Source organism: Pezoporus wallicus, unplaced genomic scaffold (genome assembly GCF_028554395.1).
Source record: "Pezoporus wallicus isolate ANWC-B61680 ecotype Strahan unplaced genomic scaffold, APGP_CSIRO_Pwel_v1 contig_7545, whole genome shotgun sequence".
In the NCBI taxonomy this organism is placed as follows: domain Eukaryota; kingdom Metazoa; phylum Chordata; class Aves; order Psittaciformes; family Psittacidae; genus Pezoporus; species Pezoporus wallicus.
Window position 1 is genome coordinate 4,442,700 of NW_026642398.1, and position 20,759 is coordinate 4,463,458.

Sequence of the window (20,759 nt, forward strand, 5' to 3'; positions counted from 1 at the left end):
TAGACAATAGTCAATACCAAGTAAAATAGTAAAAAGATTCAAGAATCACTAGCTATAATCTTCACAGCATCCTTCAGACAGGGTGCAAGTGAAAGCAGCAGGAAATGGGACATAATGAAAACCATGGAAAAACATTTGGGGGGAAGGAAAGAAATAGTACAGTTTTTACAACCAGCATAGATTTATTCTTGAAGAGTAATCGGAGCACCAGATCCACATAAGGTTTTTTCTGCACTTCAAAACCAGTTAATAGGGCTGAAGTGGTGATGGGTGGAAAGTAACTTCTCCCATATTAGGGGGCCATTTAAAGAGTTACTGTAAGAAGAGTAAATCTGTGATATATTGCTCTGTATTAGCCATTATGGTTAATTATTAACCATTATTAACTATTCATGGTTACTGCACCAGGCTGGAGGAGACTAGGAAGGTCCAGATATAGGAAACCCAGTAACAAGACAGTTCAAGTACCACCATGCAGATTTGAGTCATAGCAGAGTATGATGCTAGACCAAAGTTTTAGAAACTGTAAATTATTATTTCATTAAGTTACCAGGGAGCTAAAGATGCTCAATTGACATGAACAATGAACAGAAGCCGACTCAAAATGTCAGGGAACCACTTGAACAGGCACCTTCGCATACCTTCACAGAAACAGATCAGTTCTGGTATTGCTTAATTTGGAACAGGGCAGTTATATAAATTGAGTTTGAAAAGATTTAAAAGTAAAATGGATATACACAATATGGAAAGCCATTTAGAGAAATACTATGGGAAGTCAGAGCAAATAAAGAGCAATACCAAGAAAACAAAAAGCTTGAGAAAGGGCAAAAGGACCTCAGAGTAAGGCCAGAACAGCAGGGTAACAAAGTATTAAAGGAGATACCACTTGAAAAGCTGAACCCATCTCTAACCTCAAAGGAGAAATGCTAATAAAACAAGTGTAAAATACTCAGAAAAGCAGGTCAGGGGTAATCTAAAGAATCTGTGAAAAGCCTAAACCAAAAAAAAACAAATACTTCAAACATTCTGGAATCAGGAAACCTGACAGAGCGAGGCCAAATCACCAGTGAAAGAACAGCAAGATATGCATATATGCATATTTATATGCATATATTACAGGTTTTGATACGTAATCAAGACACACTGGCTAAAGTTCTCATGGCAGAACCTTTCCTGATAGGGAATGCATTGGATGGTGCTGCCAACCATCTTTGACTAAAATGATAGAGTAAAAGGATCTTCCAGTTCATAGTCCCCTGCAAACTTGTCAATGGAACACTCAGCCGCATCTCCCAGATTACTAATGAAGTTAAACAGGACTGGGCCCAGTACTGACCCCTGGGGTACACTGCTTGTCAGTGACCTGCAGCTGACTTTGTACCACTCAGCTGCACTCTCTGGGACTAGAGATTTGGCCCAATTTCAATGCACTTAGCTCCTTATCCAGCCCACACATCAACAGCTTCTCTATGAGGATCTTAGGGAGACAGCCTCCCTTGAAGGCACAGCAGACAGTACTCACTACTCTCCCCTACCTACCACACCAGTCACTTCATTACAGAACACTGTCATATTGATCAAGTATGACTACATCTTTGTGAATCCATAGTTATTCCTCCTGATGACCTTTATGTACCTGGAAATGGTGTCTAGGATTACTCGCTCCATCACCTTCCCAGAGATCATACAATACCAGGTTGGAAGGGACCTCAAGGATCATCTGGCCCAACCTTTCTTGGCAAAGATCAAGGTGAGGCTGAGCAGCCTATATACTCAACAGGTCCTCCCTGCCATTTCTGAAGGTAGGTGTGACATTTACTTTTCCTTAGATCCTGACCTGGCTTTGCCAAACTTTTCATGCTACACAATCTTTTGCAGTACACTACCTACATGTTCTCAACAGTAAGTTAATTCAAAAAGAAACCAGTTGATTCCATACGTATGACAGGAGAATATCCGGAAGTTGTGAACACACTGCAGCACTGATCTACATGGCCTTGTGTTACTTCTGACACACCAGACAGCATATTCTAACCTAAAACTCCTTTAAGTTTAATTTTTCCATAGCTGGCCTGACAGTCATTCAACCATTATGGTCCCATCCATGCACACACTGAAGTATGAATTAAAAATAAATGGCAAAAATCAAAGACCTACACTCTTTACAAGCATTCTGCTGTTTCTTCAATTAGACTACTCCTACATGTTGGCTTTGAGAAATTACTTTTGCCTCCCCTCATCTTAGTGAAATCAAAATACCTGCTTTCAAACAGTCAACCCAACCAGCTCTCCCTTACTGCAGCCTTTCAATACTTAAAGGGGGTGGGGTGGGGTGTGTGCTTATAAGATAGATGATTTTAAACTGTATCTTCTAGTCAAAGAACAAAGGGCAACAGTTTTAAACTGGAAGAGCATAGATTTAGACTTGATACAAGAAACTCTTTAATGAGACTGTGCTGAGGCACTGGCACAAGGTGCCTGGAGAAGCTGTGGCTGCCCCATCCCTGGCAGTGTTCAAAGGCCAGGTTGGACAGGGCTTGGAGCAACCCGGTCTAATGGAAGGTGGCCCTACCTGTCACATGGGGCTGGAACTGGATGAGCTTTAAGGTCCCTTCCAACACAAACCATTCTGATTCTAACAATGACACAAATTGGTTTCCCCTACCCCACGCCTTATCATCATCCTCTAAAATTTCACTTTTCCAATATATCTTAGTTTGAGTCAGAATTCAGTGATCCTTAAAGCTTATTCCTAAAATAGGAATGTGACATTTTAGAGAAGAAACTACTCAGGTGTATATTAACATATATGTTAACATGTTTATTTGCAGACTTTAATCAGTAACTGGTATGATTCTTTATTTTATAAAGTCACCTCTCAAACATTTAATAAGTGATGAGAAAAGAGCAGTCCTAAAGGTAAAGCTGAAACCAGCAAATTCCATCTGCTCATCCCCCAAAAATCTTACTTGGCTCTAGACTCAAAAATTTAGTCAAGTCTGGAACAAGCCAGAAACATGAGGATAGGAAATTACCAAGCCACAATCATTAGGAAATTACTTACCATGTACAGATATACCTGTGCACAAGCTAAAACTGTGTATGCAAGCACAACAAATGTATTGTTTTCTACAAAGTAAAATTTTAGTATGGAGCTACACATGTAACAAGTCTTAAAAGAGGACTTGAAAAGATGCATTATCTTCAGTGTTAACATGTCTAATAAGGAGTAAACAAAGGTATAAATTAGTACTTTTAAGTCCAACTATTTAGGAATAAAGGCTTAAAAACTGGGAATTTAAACACTCAGATATTGCATCCTCAACAGGATGTTTCCTGTTATCAAGACTGATCTTGAAAATATTTCGATAGATTATAAAGGGATGTTAGGATTGAGGTTCAACTTCATTTTACAAGTTCTCAGGCTTTGCTTCAACCTCTACTGGATCTCTCAGGGATGCTTGGTATAAGAACTGTTTCATTTAACACTAAAACAAAGCCTTTAACAAAGCTCTCCTTCAATGAAAGTATTACTGAAATCAATTTCTGCTGAAAAAGAATCAGAGCATTACAACTGAGATATTTAACTCAATGGCTGTGGTATCTCAGCAGTAATAGCACTGAATTGCACTTACAGAATATGCAAACAGGGGAAATTCAGTTTGAGGGGAAGTTGTCTTGGAGTTGAAGACAAGTCAAACCAAGAACTTTTCAGCTTTCTTTAGAACATATTAGAAATGGAGATGACAAAACAGCTTTTAGCTGTCATCTCCAAATCAAATATTAACATTTAAGTTTAACCTAAAGACACTTCAATAGCTGCAGGCCAACTACAAAGGATTCTGAGCTATGTAACAGTATAAGTGTTGCATAAAATAAAACAAAATACCAAAATCCAGAGGATGGAGCTATTCATGTTAGAAATTCAGTACTAAAAATTGATTATGGATGCACTAGCTAATAGTAGGTATCAAGTTCTGGCAGTAAGATCAGAACAATGATTCCTGTATTGCAGAAGCATTAGCTTGACATGAAAAATGAAGAAAATACACAACTGCATCTGTACTGAGCATCTGTAGCAGAGCTGTTATAGGTATCTATGGTGAAGTTAAAACAGGTATTTAAGAACTGAAGTAAAATTAGCAAATAAAGTTTCAAAAATGGAGATCTCCAATTTGTAAGGACTTTTGTATGGCTGATTTCAGTGCTAAAGAAGTGACCCTCAGTATACATTTATCACTACTCTGAACAATATTAAAATCACAGAACAGATATTACACAATATAAGAACAAAAAACTGCTGATTTAGAGAAAATTACATTGTTACAGGACACAACTGGAAGTGCAAATTCTCCAAGATTCATTTTGCATTTCATTTGCAGCTGTTACCAGGATACACTTTACTGTACAACTGCAGACCTGTATAAATGCATTAATTCCTCAGTACTTTTTCTTCTAACACCTGAGTTAAAACACTTCAAAATATTATTCTGAAGTTTTAAAAGCTGATATGTAAGTTTCAAGCTTGCATTAATAAGAACTATAACCACAACTAAAGGAAAATTATTTACCACAGGAAACAGTTAAACTTGGCTGCTGCAGCCACAATTTCTCTGTACTGTAACAAACAGTTAAACACTTTATTTAGGTTTTGTTTTCACACTTCAGGACTCAAAGGAGCTGAAGCTGTCATCTCAGTATTGCAAGGAAGATGGGGGCTGCTAGGGTAAAAATAAAACATCTCCTGCACCAAAGAAAAATAGAGCAAAAGCAATAGACTTGCCTATTCCTGCAAACACAAGCTGCTTTTTGATGAAGTAATGCCACTCAGATAAGACTAAAACCATATTCTACCTCCAAAGCACTTCCGTAACATTTCATTATGACTGTGAAACTTAAGACAGTAAAAAAAGAATATGCATTTTCTGTGCATCTGAGAAACTGCTCTGAAATGCCTATGTCACTCAAGGCAAGACAGATTTATCAGTTTTCAAAGCTGTGAGCTCCAGAGGGCCCATACACAGACCCTGCATGCACCTAAGGGACAACTTTAAAATTCAAGGCAAGCAGTTGCTCACAGTAAGATTAAACACCTTGCCTGATGTACATTGTTTAACACAGGTATCATTTAAGTTTCATTAAAAAAAAATCAGTACCATTGCTAATTCACTCTAAATTATTCTATCTTCAATGAATGAAGATCGGTCCTGTTGTACTCTGAGGGGTGAGGTGGGAGGGGGTGTTGAAGGAAGAAGCTTAAAATGTACCTCCAAGTGAAATTCCACTACAGCTGACATACTTACCTGGACAAAGCAGGAACTGGTACTCCTCTTGCTCGAAGTGATGCTTTTCCACGGACCACTGGAACTTCTGCATTTTCTGAGCCACCATTTAAATATGTTAATTCCTGAAGCTGTGCCTGTCTGATTTCATCATTGTAGTCCTAAAACAGGGGAGCCAGAGAGGAAAAGTATCAGGCATGTTCTTTCCCACTGCATTTTGCCCCCCCCCATAGCTTTACCAATTAAAATGTGAATGTTAAAATGCTGTAGATAGAGGTAACAAAGAATAAAGGTCCCATATTCTAAGTGGAGATCTAGTTTGTAGTTCCAACTGTACAATGACAGTGTGTTAAAAGCAGCAAAAATACCATTGCCTGGTGTTGCAAAGCAGTAAAAAATATGCTCATGAGGACAGTGCCTCATGAAGGAACAGGTGATAGGATCTACACTTAGAATCAAGAGTTAAAGTATAAACAAGTGAACTCATTCAATAAGCACATGCACTATTATCTCATAAAAAGAGCTAAACCAATCAGTTCTAGAATATACAGCAGTAAAGAGACTGAGGACACATGGCTTGTTTCTTACTCTGCACAAACCTTCTCAAGGTCTATCAAAAAGAAAGCTGAAGTGATTTACATGGAATTTACACAGTAATTCTCAAATGCACAAGAGTTTTCAGGGACCTTGAACCAAACTCCAAAACAAGCACATCACAGGAATAAGAGGCATGCAATGAACTCTTGAGCTACATGTTTTTCTATCATTTTTCCTACATTTAAAGTGAGCCAAAGAATGCACCTGTAAAGCTGAATCAAGAAGTATTCTATGCAACATGTATACATACAGAGAATCAAAATATTACTAGGTCCTCTAATAAGAACGAAGTGATGCTTCTGACACAGCAGCTCTGATCTTCTGTAAATCCCCTCATTTCAAAGAGCGGAGATTTTTTAAAATACCACCCATTTTACAATTCAATTACAAATTAAAACATCTGCATCTCTCACAGGAAATCTGTGCTTATTATGTTTATGTACTAGACAGATACCAAACGATCATCAGGTAGCCTTGCAGACAACTGAATAACTGCATAGAAAGAAGTTTAAAACTTCTGTGAGTTCAAAGATCTCAATTATCCTTGAAACTAGACTTGTAAGAACAGAACAAAGCAATTTTTCCATTACATCACATTACTAAAAATAGTTACTACTATTAGGAAGAAATGTCACTATACAAGTATTTTGTCTGATCTACCTTGACTATGCTTTGAAATTTAACTCAAAACTGCCCATCTGAGATCATCCTCTATTTAGCAGCAGAAATCAACCAGCAAACAAAGTGAAGGAGAGTCTTCAAGACCAAATTAACTGCTTTAAACTCCATAATTGAAGCTTTTGAGAAAGAGTTTACATTACAGAACAGCTTAGACCCAATACACAACCGAGCCATCCTAGGGAGAGTAGAAACAGGCAACTGAACACTACTCTGGCCAGCAACACAGAGGAGTATAGCAACACAGAGGAGTATAGCAACACAGAGGAGTATAGCAACACAGAGGAGTCAACACAGATATCAACATACAGAGGAGTATAGCAACACAGAGGAGTATAGCAACACAGAGGAGTATAGCAACACAGAGGAGTATAGCAACACAGAGGAGTATAGCAACACAGAGGAGTATAGCAACACAGAGGAGTATAGCAACACAGAGGAGTATAGCAACACAGAGGAGTATAGCAACACAGAGGAGTATAGCAACACAGAGGAGTATAGCAACACAGAGGAGTATAGCAACACAGAGGAGTATAGCAACACAGAGGAGTATAGCAACATAGAGGAGTATAGCAACATAGAGGAGTATAGCAACATAGAGGAGTATAGCAACATAGAGGAGTATAGCAACATAGAGGAGTATAGCAACATAGAGCTTAAAATATACATTAATAATATACAGTACAAATACTTTGTATTTGTAAATTGTTGCTGGACCAGAACTGGCTACAAACAAATTTCTATACAATATATGAAATAAAACTTCACTCTTTAAACAAAATGCTAAGGAACTGTACCACAAACACACAGGTCCCAGTTCTGACATGGTATTTATCAAATGTCCTTTGTAACTTCTCTACAAGACATTCTCCTCAAAAGGGCTTCTGAAAAATACCTATATAATCTAATACTAATTTAATTTCTTCAAAGACGTGCTTAGGTTGCTACTGTTCATGTTGGATCCTTTTTTTCCTCCCTGATGCTTTCTCATTTTCCTGTAGCAAACTATTAGACATACCAGCAGTCTTAGGTCACAGACAAGGACTCCACTGTGCAAAGGCAAAGAACAGAAATAGGGTCCTTATCACATGCACCAGAGGCAGGAGGAGGATACAGAGTGAAGGAGCAGTACAAGGAAGCCACGATAAGCAGCAGTGTTAATTGAAGAATCCATTTCAGAGTCTAATGGATTAACAGATGGTCAATTTATGAATACCCACTGCTAGAAAGCAGCACACTTCAAGTCAAATTGAGGAAACAATCTCTTCCTCACCTAGAACAGAAGATGGACACAGAAACCCTTTAGATTATGCTCTTCCCCTGTACAGTTTCAGCAGAGGTGGCACTTATTTCAGTCAAACACTGCTGCTGAATTCCAAGGGAACAGATGTACTTTCATTTTAGGAGTACTGCCCATCCTGACTACTCTTCTCAGAGCAGAGAGGATGTTTTCTACTCTAAGAATGACTACACCATGAAGATACATTCAAGGTAGTTTCTCCCTACACAGAATTGCTTACATGATCCAACTAAGCAACAGTTTATTTGCAATTTTCACCCAGCCCTGATCAATACACTTAAGACCTTATTTTGATTTATTAAACTATTAGTAAAAAGTTAACATTCACACAGACCCATGCAAGACCCTATGCAGTTCTGCAAAACCTCCAAGCAGATCTTTATCCTGGCAGTGTGCAACAGCTATCAGCTTTCCAGCACCCTTTTGGCACACACACCCACCCCTTAGATTTATTTTCCTTAAGTAAGCTGCAAACCAAATGAGTTTCCAAAGCCTATCAAGCTCTTTCAAATGCCATTAAACACTTTCATCACCACAGCTTACAAACTGAGCAAGCAGGAGGCAAGGCAGACTATGGGAAAAACTCAATTTTGCTCACGCTGCAAACTGTCTGCTACAGATTCTCTCTAATATTTCTATACCTGTCTTTAAAGCAAAGGAAAACAAGTAACTGGTACCCAACAGCAAAGCATAATTAATGCTGCAGCTGTCAGAAGAATGATTGTCACTACTCAAAAATTAAGCAGAATGAAGTCCTATTGGCCAAAACTGCAGTAATCATGGTATAATACAGGAGCCAGGGGGAGGTGATGGTCTTTTCATCCTAACTGGCAGAAGTAATACTAACATAATATTGGATTGCTGACCAGAAGCTCTGGCCAAACAAGAGGGACTGGCTAATTTAAAGGATAATAAATTACACTCTAATTCTGAAGCCACAATTCTACCCACAGAAAACAGGTGAGAGTTAAAGCAACATAAGGACAGCCAAAAACCCTCAAGTCAAGGTTCTGTGTCTTGGTTTGAGTTATATCAATAGCTTAAAGGGAAGTACACTACTGCAGCTGACTGAGGCTGAACTTAAAGGTGCACATTATGGATCTATAAAGATAGGAGAAGAGAGACTAAGGCATTTTTGGTATAGTCAGCAACTACAAGAATATTTTGTACCCTACATTCTAGGACCAATTGTTATGCTCTGCAAACTGCACCAGGACCATATTCATAAATCATCTTAAGCAAAGGTTGTTGGAAGGCATGGTTAGTTTACATTGTAAGGAGAACAAATTATGACCATAATCTTGCATACTGATAGCAGGACTTATTTCTTAAAATAGTGATAATTTTAAGAAAGTCACAACAGATATTATAGAAAGTTAACCTACCAGTAGTTCTATGGGAAGTGGGGGCAGAAGAGATAAAGGCATTGAGAACAAATCTCATAAAATTACATTTGAGAAGCCACAGGAAAATTAAGACGGCACTGGCTTGATCCCATAGCTCAGAAAAATTTATATAGTGTCAGTTCTGCTCAGTACAAAATGCAATGATCAAAAATTGAGATGAAAAGTGCACAACCAATGAATGGAATTGCTCATTATAAGTCTGTAATTCTACTGACTTGGCAGTAGAGTCATGGCTAGGTTTTGATATACTTCATTTATTATGGTATTAGGTGAATCAAGCTCAATGAAGAAAAATAAAACCTCTGATGAAGGGGCAGCAGGATCAGATTTATCCTCGCTTCCAGTGCTTGCAAAAAACATTTATCAAAAATGAGCATATTTCCATCTCAAAAGAGAGCAGCTGTTTGCTCACTAGAATACTGAAGTTAATTCTCCCTTATCTCTTCACACACTCAAACTATAAGTCATGTAAATAACAGTAACCTTTGACATTATGACAGCCCAGCATTCCTACAGATATTCTCTGGAGTATCCCAGCATTACTACAAATACGCTCTAGAGTATCACCAACCTAATCAGTTAGGATGTGCAAGCAGTAGTATATTTATTTGCCTCTTCTTATGCATTTGGAACCTGCAAAGTTATAACGTGATGCTTGCTTCTTTATAACACACAAAGTGTTATTTCACATCATCATGTATTCCTAAATGAGCTTCTTAGTGATCATTACTTATCAGGCTTTGGTTCCTGTCAGGGGGTAGTGTTAGAGCATATGAAATAACTTTCAGACAAAAACATCAGATTAAACACTAAGGAGCACACAATCAATTTTAGACACTTGGGGACTTAATTTCATGGATCTAGGCTAGGTTTAGAATAAACTAAAATCCTCAAAATGCATACAGCAGCACTGCCACCTAATCTGTACCAACTGATTCACCCCGGAGTACAGCCAGCAGCGCTACCCACAACAAACTATAGCAGCGTACAACAGACATCCCTGACTGGTCCTGAATACAGCCACACTGACTATACTCTCAAACACTTACATGATGCTATCAGACATACACCTTAGCAAAGTCTCCTCAGCTTGGTCTCCCACATTTCCACTATCTGACATGAATCAAAACTAACACTTGGATAACCTTTTCAGCAGTAAAGATAAACAGAAGTCAGGGTACCTTCAGAATGCTTTGCTTTTTCCATTCATTTCATATCCAATAAAAATAGAATACCTACTGAAAACTTAATAGAGATAGGAGCTTCACACACAATAACACCTTCTCAAATGCCCCATCATGAGTTTACTATCACAAAACAATCAAGTCTCATCCTTACATGAGACGCAAATAAGAATCTTCTCTAGAAAGACACTGGAAACCCTGCAACACCATTGTCTGTGCATATCCCAAAGCTGGAGTACAAGCTTACACTGGAAATCACATCTCATTTTATATATCCATACATTGCAAGTTGAAGTATACATAAAACAAGTATAACCCATGTGTCACTAGCTACATGATAAAATTGTATTGATTCTCAGCACTGAATGCCAAACCAGGATTATGGGTGGGAGCAATACTACAACACCAAATTTATTCTTAGTGAAACAGAACCCTATGCTGATGCTTCAGATTTAGCAAAAACACAGAAAAGCTCTACCTTAAGCAAAGTTATTTTTCCATATTTAAGATGTTCATTATTTGTACAGTTATCATAAGCATATGTGGACAGTTATCCATTCACCCGATCGCTGCCTATATCAAGAAGTATTTGTAAGCATCACTTCTTTCACAGGTGAAGGAAATTATGTAACATGACCTGACCAATATTGTTCACTAAGTCAGTTTTAGAGACAGTTTCTCAGTCAAGACTACCAGAATTCCCATAAAAAAGTTACAATACTAACAGGGATGAGGAACTTCTTGATTTCTTCCAATGCATGTCCCATTCTGGCATATGCTTCTGCAGGCGGAGCAAATACTTCAATTAAAACATGCAGGTCATCATTCAGGTGGAAGTACTTTGCCTCTCCACTTTTTCTCAATTCTTCCTCCTAAGAGATAAGAAAAATGTTGGGGTTTTTACCACCTTCTTTAAGCATATTATAGTCCAAGTATTAAAGTTGCTTCAGAGGCATTTGCACATACTTTTTACTCATGTTCTGATGTCAACTAAAGAGGATAAAAATCACATACTTCCGATACACTTAAAACCAATCTTGTTGCTAAAATAGAGTAGTATCAGTTTGCTTATCAACCATAAGCAATAACCCAACACAAAATAGGACCCATCGACTTCTGCTGACATACAGAAACTGTAGCACAAGGGAGAACGTGCATCTGTTTCATCTAGAAGACACAGAAGTAAGTGAATTTGAAGCCTCTCCTCTCAAAATTCAAGTCTTCAGAAACAGGTCTGTTCTAATATTCCATAACAAGATTCTTTTACTGATATTATTTCAACCATAGTCTTATTGCACTACTCCTAGTTTAAATTTTCTGTTCTCACTGGTATTTCTACCCCATGAGTACATCCTTCACAGAACTGTGCTACTTGAATATGAAGCTAACAGCATTATGAGAAGGGAATAGGATAGTAGAGTAAAAGAGTTCACTAGCTATTTCAGAAGAGTTTATTTCTTTTATTCTGCTTCACCCAACCCATTTCAATACAACTGAAAAACTATTTCCAGGTAGTGGAGCTGAGCTCACTTCCCAAATACTTGCATTCACATGTGAACTGTTCACACACTTAACAGCCATATGTTACTCTCAGGCTGCTTCTCATCCCCAGTCTGAAGGGTGCTTTCCAAGAAGCTAAGCCATCATTTAATTTCACTGCATTATCAAATAACAGAACTACTAAGAATTTGATACAATGCTGTCTTTAAAAGAAAGCCCTAAGAAATCTCTCCCATGGCTTAACACATATGGGATGCACTGGTAAGTATTTAATTCTATAGATACCTAAACTTATTGGTTCAAAGATAGTGGAAATCTCCTCCCATGCACACTCCTTAATTATGGGTTAAGGTGTGCAAGTGACAAACCATTTCTGCTTCTCATAAATATCATTCATGTCATTATACTTGATGTTTGACTATGGGGATGTTTTAAGCCTGACAGAATATAGTTAGCTGTTAGAGCATCCACAACAGGAATATGAAAAGGTCAGTCAGCAAGATTAGACTTTGCCATCAAAACTGTTTTCTTTTCAATACAAACAACAAATAACAGAATAAGAAGCAGCAGTAAACTAATAAAAGCTACTACAGATCCTAATTATTTAGTTTTAATTGGCAGTTTCTCACTTAAATATATAATTAAACCACAGTTATTGAAGATACATGAACCAACATCTAGCACCAGAAGCTATATGCTTTCATTAGTGAAGCTCTCCATATACTTTGTGGTTTAGTATATATGCTACCAACCATTCCCTACCCTTAGAAGAATCACTGTACAGTTGGATGTGCAGAGAATTGAGAATTCAGAAAGTTTCTGTGGTTATCACTCAGCTTGCCAGCTAACAGCAACACGCAACAAAAAAGTCACCATTTCATGTGCAGTGCTTGGTGGAAAAGGATTTCAATCAGCAATTTCTACAAAAAGGAATTTCAGTGCAGGTTGTTCCAAAAATCATCCCCATGAAAGCTTTTAAGGTAACAATCTTCTTTTGCTTCACTTGCAAAGTTCACTTTGATTCCCCCAACAGTTCTGTAACATGGCTTGGCAACCCACTACTCTCCGCAGCAAACCACCATACAAAAGAGAATGAGTTCACCCACTGGCCTACATCTCCCAACCTTGGGCATACATTTAGTATTTCAGGATCTTTTTATTCCCCACAGTGACCAACAGAAAAGCCACAGCTTATTCCCATTCCAGCTTCCTTCACTGACACTATTTTTAACTCCCACAAAATACTCTGCCTTCCATTATTTGACAGTACATACACCAGCTAGGCTGCGCCATGTGCATGCGGATGCTACTTGGCTGGCTAAAACACACTACTTTGGTTTTTTTTCCTCACTGCAATGGAGATTTGAGGCTGCTGAAAGGATGAAAGCAAACCAGATGTGGAACAAGGGAGCTAAGGGACAGCAAGGTCACCACTTTTAAGACAATCTGTCCTTTAAATCTTCATTTTCTCATGTAACATTTAGCACACCAAATGGTCATGGTTTGGGCAATCTGGTTTAACTTCGTGTTTTCAATAGACATCCCTCCAGTACTGCACACCATAAGCTTTATGAGAAAGCTTACCCTATTTGCTTTGTACCTTGGTCCTGTATTTCATCCCCTCGTGGTCCAGAACAAAGCAGAGTACTAGCACAGCTTATGATGCATAGCAGCACAAGGCATCTGGCAATATGCCTAAAGACAGTAAATATACTTCACCTTGTAGTAGTTTATTGTTCCTATACAGCCTTTTGCTTTTCATCCTACTTGTCAAGCTATCAAGAAGCAGCTACCAACCCCTGAAGTCTACTGCTTTAAATCAGAAGCTGAGCAGCAGTATTTATCAGAACCTGCTCATAGCGCCATCCATTTCCATCTTTACTACATCACCAAAGAGCTGTGAAGTTTCTTCTCATTGTATTTTACCTCCTTCCATCAGCTCTTTTCCTTTGCCTAGAAATGTTATTACATGTTAAGTTTAAATGTTATGTGAACATGTCTGGAGGAATTTAGAAGTGGGGTTCCTTCAAAAATGGTAATTATTTGGGCATTACTCATTATAAGCTATACAAGACCAATCTAGAATGAGCCACTGGTAATGCCCCACTTAAATGCCCAAGGACTGTATTTTGGGATCCTACATACAACTCATGGTAGCTTCAAAAATACTCAGTGAGAACAGACTCAAAAGAAAGCAGCATCCATCTGAATCTAACCAACATGAGGGGTATGGCTTTTTCTTTGCTCCCATTTTTGGCAAGATGTTTGTTCACCTCTGCAAAAGTTTTAGGTAAGCTATAAAATTCAGGTATCAAACACTAACATACTCAGGTCTTACCTTTGTCTTGTCCCTCATAGAACCTTTGCCCAAAATAGACATTTTTGTCAGTGTTTCTTCCTGTAAACGCTTTAGAGAATTGCCACGTGGACCCAAAAGCTTCCCCACAAAGTTGAACTGTAAGAAAACAAAGCACCATTAAGCTCATTGCATTTTTAAGTCTAAATGAATTAGCATAATGGAATATTTTGCTGAAATAACTTTTTTAGGTGCAAAAAAGTATTAGATCATAAATTACAGTCATTAACTACAACTCTGTAGGACATTTAACATCATGAAAGTGACTCCACCAGGTGTCAAGAGGAATATCAAAGCACCTGAATTCAAAGAAATCAGGTACTTGAAAAGAGAGCTTTGTGTTTACCCCACTCAAGACTGAGAACAGATGTGCTCAAACTGCAATTCAGTTTTTCCAACAATTGTTACCAGGTACATAACCATAAAAACAAGGCTGGCAGCAATCTTACAGATATAATACCAAAGCTCTCAAGAAAAAGAATACTTTGATTGCCTTATCCTCCCTTGAAGATTTATGAAGTAATCCATATAACATACCCTGCTCTAAAACCCAGGAACAATCAAGGGGCTAAAGCCACAGAACATAAGCATATAAATTCAGTCCCAAACCAGAATCAACACTTACCTTCTCAACTGCCACTCAACCCCCCATTATGACTGAAGTTTACCAAAGCTAATTGGGATTCATAACCATGGCATTACATCACTAAGATAACTAGGGAGAAGGGAGTGGCGAGCCTCAAAAACCAAGGAAGACAAAGAAAACAAGGAAAGCATAACCCTTGGCATTGATAGAAAGTACCAAAACATACAGGTGGTGCCCTTTCAGCCCAGAAGATGCTTCAAAAGGAAAGCTGGCTAAAGAAAACAGGTATCAAATCCGTTTTTTGAAAACAAAGGGAGAATTTGTCTATTGCCATTTCAAGGATGCTTAGGAAAGCCAGGAAATGTGAAAGTTCTCATAAGCACTGCTCCATACAGCATGTATTCCCAGTCACACATGGTTGGAGGGGGGAAAGCTGTGTGGTCAGCAGTCTCCTTCTGTATATCACTGCACTGTGGTCTGGAATGTATATGAAATTTGAAGGATTGTTACAGAGAACTTGAGGATTCCATTTAACTATTCAGAGAACAAAAAACATCTGTGTGGTACTTCGTTGATGGTTGGGCTTAAACCACAGCAGTCTGTGACCCTCTGGGGGATCCACACTGGAGCAGTTCCAACTGTATCCTGCAGGAGGGATCCCAGGCTGAAGCAGAAGATCATGAGGAGGATGGAACTGAGGTGCTGAGCCAACAACCCCCCACATTCCCTATCCCCCTGTGCCACTTGAGGGACTTGCGTAAAAAAATCAGAGTGAAGTTGAGCCTGTGAAAGGGGGGGGGGGGGGTGTAGGGAAGTTATTTTTAGTTTAATTTTATTTCACTCTATCCTTCTGTTACAATTAATTAGCAATAAATTAATCTCCAAGTCAAGTCTGTTTTGTCTGTGACTAATAGGTTAGTGATCTCCCACAAGCTTTTTATCTTTCTCCCCATCACCCTGCTGAGGAAGGGAAGTGATAGAACAGCTTGGTAGGCACCTGGCAGCCAGCAAAAATCAACCCACCACAGCTCCTGTCCAAATAATAAGGCAATAGAGATTATTTATCAACAAAGTACTGTTCAGAAATATTTATTACCCCCAATGAAACTGGAAAACCAGAGTATTCATACTATGGAATCTAAACTGACACAATCATGTTAAAAAGATAGTTAAGGCACAAGTAAAACAGTGATGCTAAAGAACAAACAGACTTAAGCTACTTCTTTGTGGCCTCGCATTTATGAATCAGTTTGTAAGTTTTGACTGTTGCTCTACTACTGTGTCACTGAAGGGCCTACATGGGCTTCTCCTATAAGGATCTCCCTATTCCCCTGAAGGGATTTCAAAACACTCGGCAATGGGATAGTGCAGCTCAAAATCCTTTGCTGCAACATCAGAAGTGCTGATGGAAAAAATGCCCAGCTACAACACAGTCTACAGCTCCAGTTCACCTAAGTCAGCTTTAGACAGAAAAATAAATGCAAGCATTAAAAGCCTGCCAAGTATGAAAACAAGACTTTTACCTCCCTTAGTACCTCCAAGTTCAATCACCAATGTATACCAGAGTTGGAACCAAGATATCATTGACCAAATTACTTATGCATCACTAGTCATAGAATCATAGAAGAATCACAGAACAGTTAGGGTTGGAAAGGACCTTAAGATCATGCAGTTCCAAGCCCCCTGCCATGCCCAGGGACACCTCACACTAAACCATGTCACCCAAGGCTCTGTCCAGCCTGGCCTTTAACACTGCCAGGGACGGAGCATCCACAGCTTCCTTGGGCAACCCATTCCAGTGCCTCACCACCCTCACAGTAAAGAACTTCCTCCTTATATCTAACCTGAACTTGGCCTGTTTAAGTTTTAACCCATTACCCCTTGTCCTATCACTACAGTCCCTAATGAAGATTCCCTCCCCAGCATCCCTATAGGCCCCCTTCAGATACTGGAAGGCTGCTACGAGGTCTCCACACAGCCTTCTATCAAATTGATGTCTCTCCAATGTAGAGACAAGGATGTCATAAGGGACAGTGTCGAATGCTTTGCACGAGTCCAGGTAGATGACATCAACTGCTCTACCCCTGTCCATCAGCTCTACCCCAATCATAGAAGGCCACCAAATTGGTGAGGCAGGATTTTCCCTTAGTTGAAGCCATGCTGGCTGTCACCAAGCACCTCATTTTTCATGTGTCTTAGCATGCCTTCATGAAGTCCACAGAAGCCACTAAATTTAAGGCCTTGGTGTTCTGAAGTTAACAGGCAAATTCTTATTAAATCTGTAGGTAATTCTAAGTTCGTTTTATTGGGTATATTTTTTTCCTTATAGGTCCTAAGATACAGCCAAGGAAAATATTCACCAGAACCAGGCTCCCCAGAAAAATGTTAGAAATGTCCCTCGCTGAGAACATTCACTCAGCAATTGACAGGGCATTGTGTAACCTAATTTACAACCATAATCTCAACAGAAGGTTGGACCAGATATTCCCTAGAGGTCCCTTACACCTTGGACTTGTGATTTTATTATTTCTGGAGGTATAACTGCAAGGAAAGCAAACAAATTGGAACAATACATAACAAGACTGAGCTTCTAAAAGTCAGTAACTCCTTGTCAACAGTTTCCTTAAATAAAGGATCATAAGTATGAACTCCTTTCATAAGCAAAGCTCAAATGAAAGCTTTCATATAGTGGAATATCATATCATTTTCCCATGCATTACTCAAGATTACTTATGTTTACTTTAAAATAGCCTTGTTAAGTTCTTAGGAACAAAACCCAAACACTGCATACATTTAAAATGAGAGATTTTTCCATTTACAGTGAAGTATACTGAAATTACTTCAGAATGTTGAATACCTGCAGTGTGATACAGTCTAAATTTCCAGTGGTAATCTTAAAAGAAAGGTAAAATTTTCATGTTTTGACCGTAATTTAATAGCAGGCAAGCATATATTTAACTACACAATGCATAGCTTTAAATCCTTCCTAACTGGAACAAAAACTACCTGACAATTAAAATATGAACTATAAATCATGACAAATGGAAATGCATACCTGCAACAAAAGTGAAATCCACTCTGAATGTAATCAAAGTTACTAAACGGCTTCAGTGCTCAGAAGACAGCTTGGGCGTTCCAAAACATTTGTTTACTCCAGCTCTAGTGTTTCAATTAAAGCCAAATGTTTAATGTGTTGTGCATATCTAAAATATGACCTATAAAACTAATAGCACCAAGAGCTGTCGTCTCAAAACCAACACAATATTTAGCATTGAAGCTGGATGTTGTGGTAGCTACACAAGTACACAAGTAGATACACAAGCCACACAGATGTGGTCTAGAAAACATATAATGAACATGATTAGCTGTATTCTGAGATCCACTGAATTACTCCGTGCATTGAGGCTCCAAATATTAGATCTGATAGATCCAAAGTCTGAGAAACCTGGTTTTCAGTTGCAAGTCAAATTCTGCTGATTTGAAAACACAGTAACTCCAGGGGTAGCTTAAGAACGCAATGAACTTAGGGGTTACTACCGAACAGCTTACAGCGCAGTTCCAAAGCCTTTTTGCTCCAACATAAGAAAGCGAAAAAGCTCTGGAACATTTCACTTGATTATTCCATAAACAAAGCTCATTTATGATATTGAATGAATCATTTCAGTAGAAATCATTTACTTTTACCAGGTATTGTTTTAGTTCAAACTATTGGGTTTTCCCCCTTCTACATAAAACTGGAAACATCTGATCAAAAGGATAATTTTGAAATATTTCATAAACACTCAAAAGGTATCAGCCACTAAGTTACTATCATTACTGATACACTTTACCCCAACAATCAAGGAGTAGGAGTCATCCCTAAAGGTATAAGGTCACCATAAAGACAAGTTTTCATTATCAACAAATCCAGCCTACCTACTGGTGAAACGAGCAAATAAGCCTGGTAGAACCAGGTTAGCTCTTACACAAGATAGCTAATATACACATTCCATGGGTTCCATTTAGAGTTTGTTTGCCAAAAAAAAAACTTCCATTTGTCATGATTTATAGTTTATATTTTAATTGTCAGGTAGTTTTTGTCCCAGTTAGGAAGTGATGTTCAAAACTATGCATTGTAGAGTTAAACATATAGCTTGCCTTCTCCTAAATTACAGTAAAAGCATGAATAAAATTTTACCTTTCTTTTCTGCTGGAAATTCAGAGTTTATTTGCCCAAAAGCACCAAAAAAAAATTCAGGTGCAGTATTTAACTCAAGCTTGTAAATTGTCTGAATTAGATGCACTGGATCCTACTAACATGATGACATCTAAGCAGTTCTGTACAAGCCTGATCAGTCACATTCATTAGGTCTGGCTCAGAATCAGACATGCCAGAACCCCCACTGCACTCACCCTTCTCCCTAGTACAGCACAATCATATCCAAACTGCTGTAAATACCTAAAACTGTCCTCAAGTTCACCAGCATCACCTTAGTTTTATAACAGTATCAAAGCAGTCACACTGCTTTCCAGCATAAGCTAGTCTGGAAGGTGCTGCAATATTCACAGTTCTACAGGATAGCTGAACTCTGAAGAGCCAGCCATGAATGTTATTCTACACTGGATGAATCACCTATGTTAAATCCAAGATTGTTTCTACATTAAGACAGATTCTGATATCTTAAGAATCAGTATGTTATAGATAATGATATATAAAACAGAAGATGAAAGTCCACAACACAGAGTTGCTTCTAGACCAGCTCTGAAGCATATGCCATATCCAGTACATTAAGTGAATCACATAATTTTGGGGGGTTGAAGAGACCTTAAAGCTCATCCAGTTCCAACCCCCTGCCATGGGCAGGGACACCTTTGACTCGACCAGGTTGTTCCAAGACCCATCCAACCTGGCCTTGAACACTGCAACGGATGGGGCAGCCACAGCTTCTCTGGGCAACCTGTTCCAGGGCCTCACTATCCTCACAGTAAGGATTTTTTTTCCTAATATGTTAATAATGAATGCTAAAACATCTAAATTATCAGAATCCTTGCAAAAGGAGCATCAAGATTCAGATTAACAGACCCGGGAGGAGACAAGTGAAGATTGGAAAAACTGCTACCTCAGCTGAAGCTCAAGCCAAGTAACACTGCAGCAGTGATAAACTGTTCCCTCTATAGTCTTATTATAAAGTATCACCAAATTTGCATTAGCTTGAGCAAAAGAATGCAAGATTTTAGGATGGGTAATTCCCCAAACCCTCTGATCACTGAAAGCACATACTCCTGCATCTATCTACATCTCTGGCTTTGGAGGTAAAAATACACCATGAAGTGCTACAGCTCCTTATTAAAATCCTCAAATATGAGATTATATCCCTTGGCCATGGAATCTGTCTTGCCCACAAATATTAGTTAACTATACAGAAAGCATGCATTGGTTTCCTTTTTTAGAGTGCTGTATAACTAGAAAACATCCAATTTAAGGTATATTTTAAAGGAAAAAATCTATCCCAATAGAAACAAAAATAAATCAATATATTTTACTTGAAAATTGTTTCCCCCAGATATTCATAAATCCTCATTTTAAGAAGCAATTTTGCAGATATAGTATAATGGAGATTATGGACATCACTGCTTAACACCCATTTCTTCAGAATCCCCACATCAAAACATAATTAATACTTATCTAGAGATTTATGTCCTTACCAGATCACTGTCTGAACCTATTCCCTGAAAACAGTTTGGAGAAAACACAGCTAAAAAAGTACACAAGCAAGCACAAGCATTTGATCTACAGTACGAATTTCAGCAAAAAAGGAATTAATGCCAATGCTACAGCATTTTTAAATGTATATATAGCAGAAAGGAGGATATAATAGAAGTAATCCTCC

At 38.4% G+C, this 20,759-nt stretch overlaps 1 protein-coding gene across 3 annotated transcripts in view; it reads right to left on the reverse strand.

The window, feature by feature from the left end:
• KHDRBS3 (KH RNA binding domain containing, signal transduction associated 3) overlaps window positions 1-20,759 on the reverse strand; it is an 89,257-nt gene that overhangs the window by 36,300 nt on the left and 32,198 nt on the right. For all 3 annotated transcript variants that reach the window (XR_008974965.1, XM_057429772.1, XM_057429771.1), the window contains exons 3-5: window positions 14,286-14,402; window positions 11,173-11,319; window positions 5,304-5,443 (exon numbers count right to left, since the gene is read on the reverse strand). Coding sequence is in view for 2 of the 3 variants with exons in the window: in XM_057429772.1 (XP_057285755.1) it covers window positions 5,304-5,443; window positions 11,173-11,319; window positions 14,286-14,402 (404 nt within the window). In the remaining variant the exon portion in view is untranslated. The remainder of the gene's footprint in view (window positions 1-5,303; window positions 5,444-11,172; window positions 11,320-14,285; window positions 14,403-20,759) is intronic.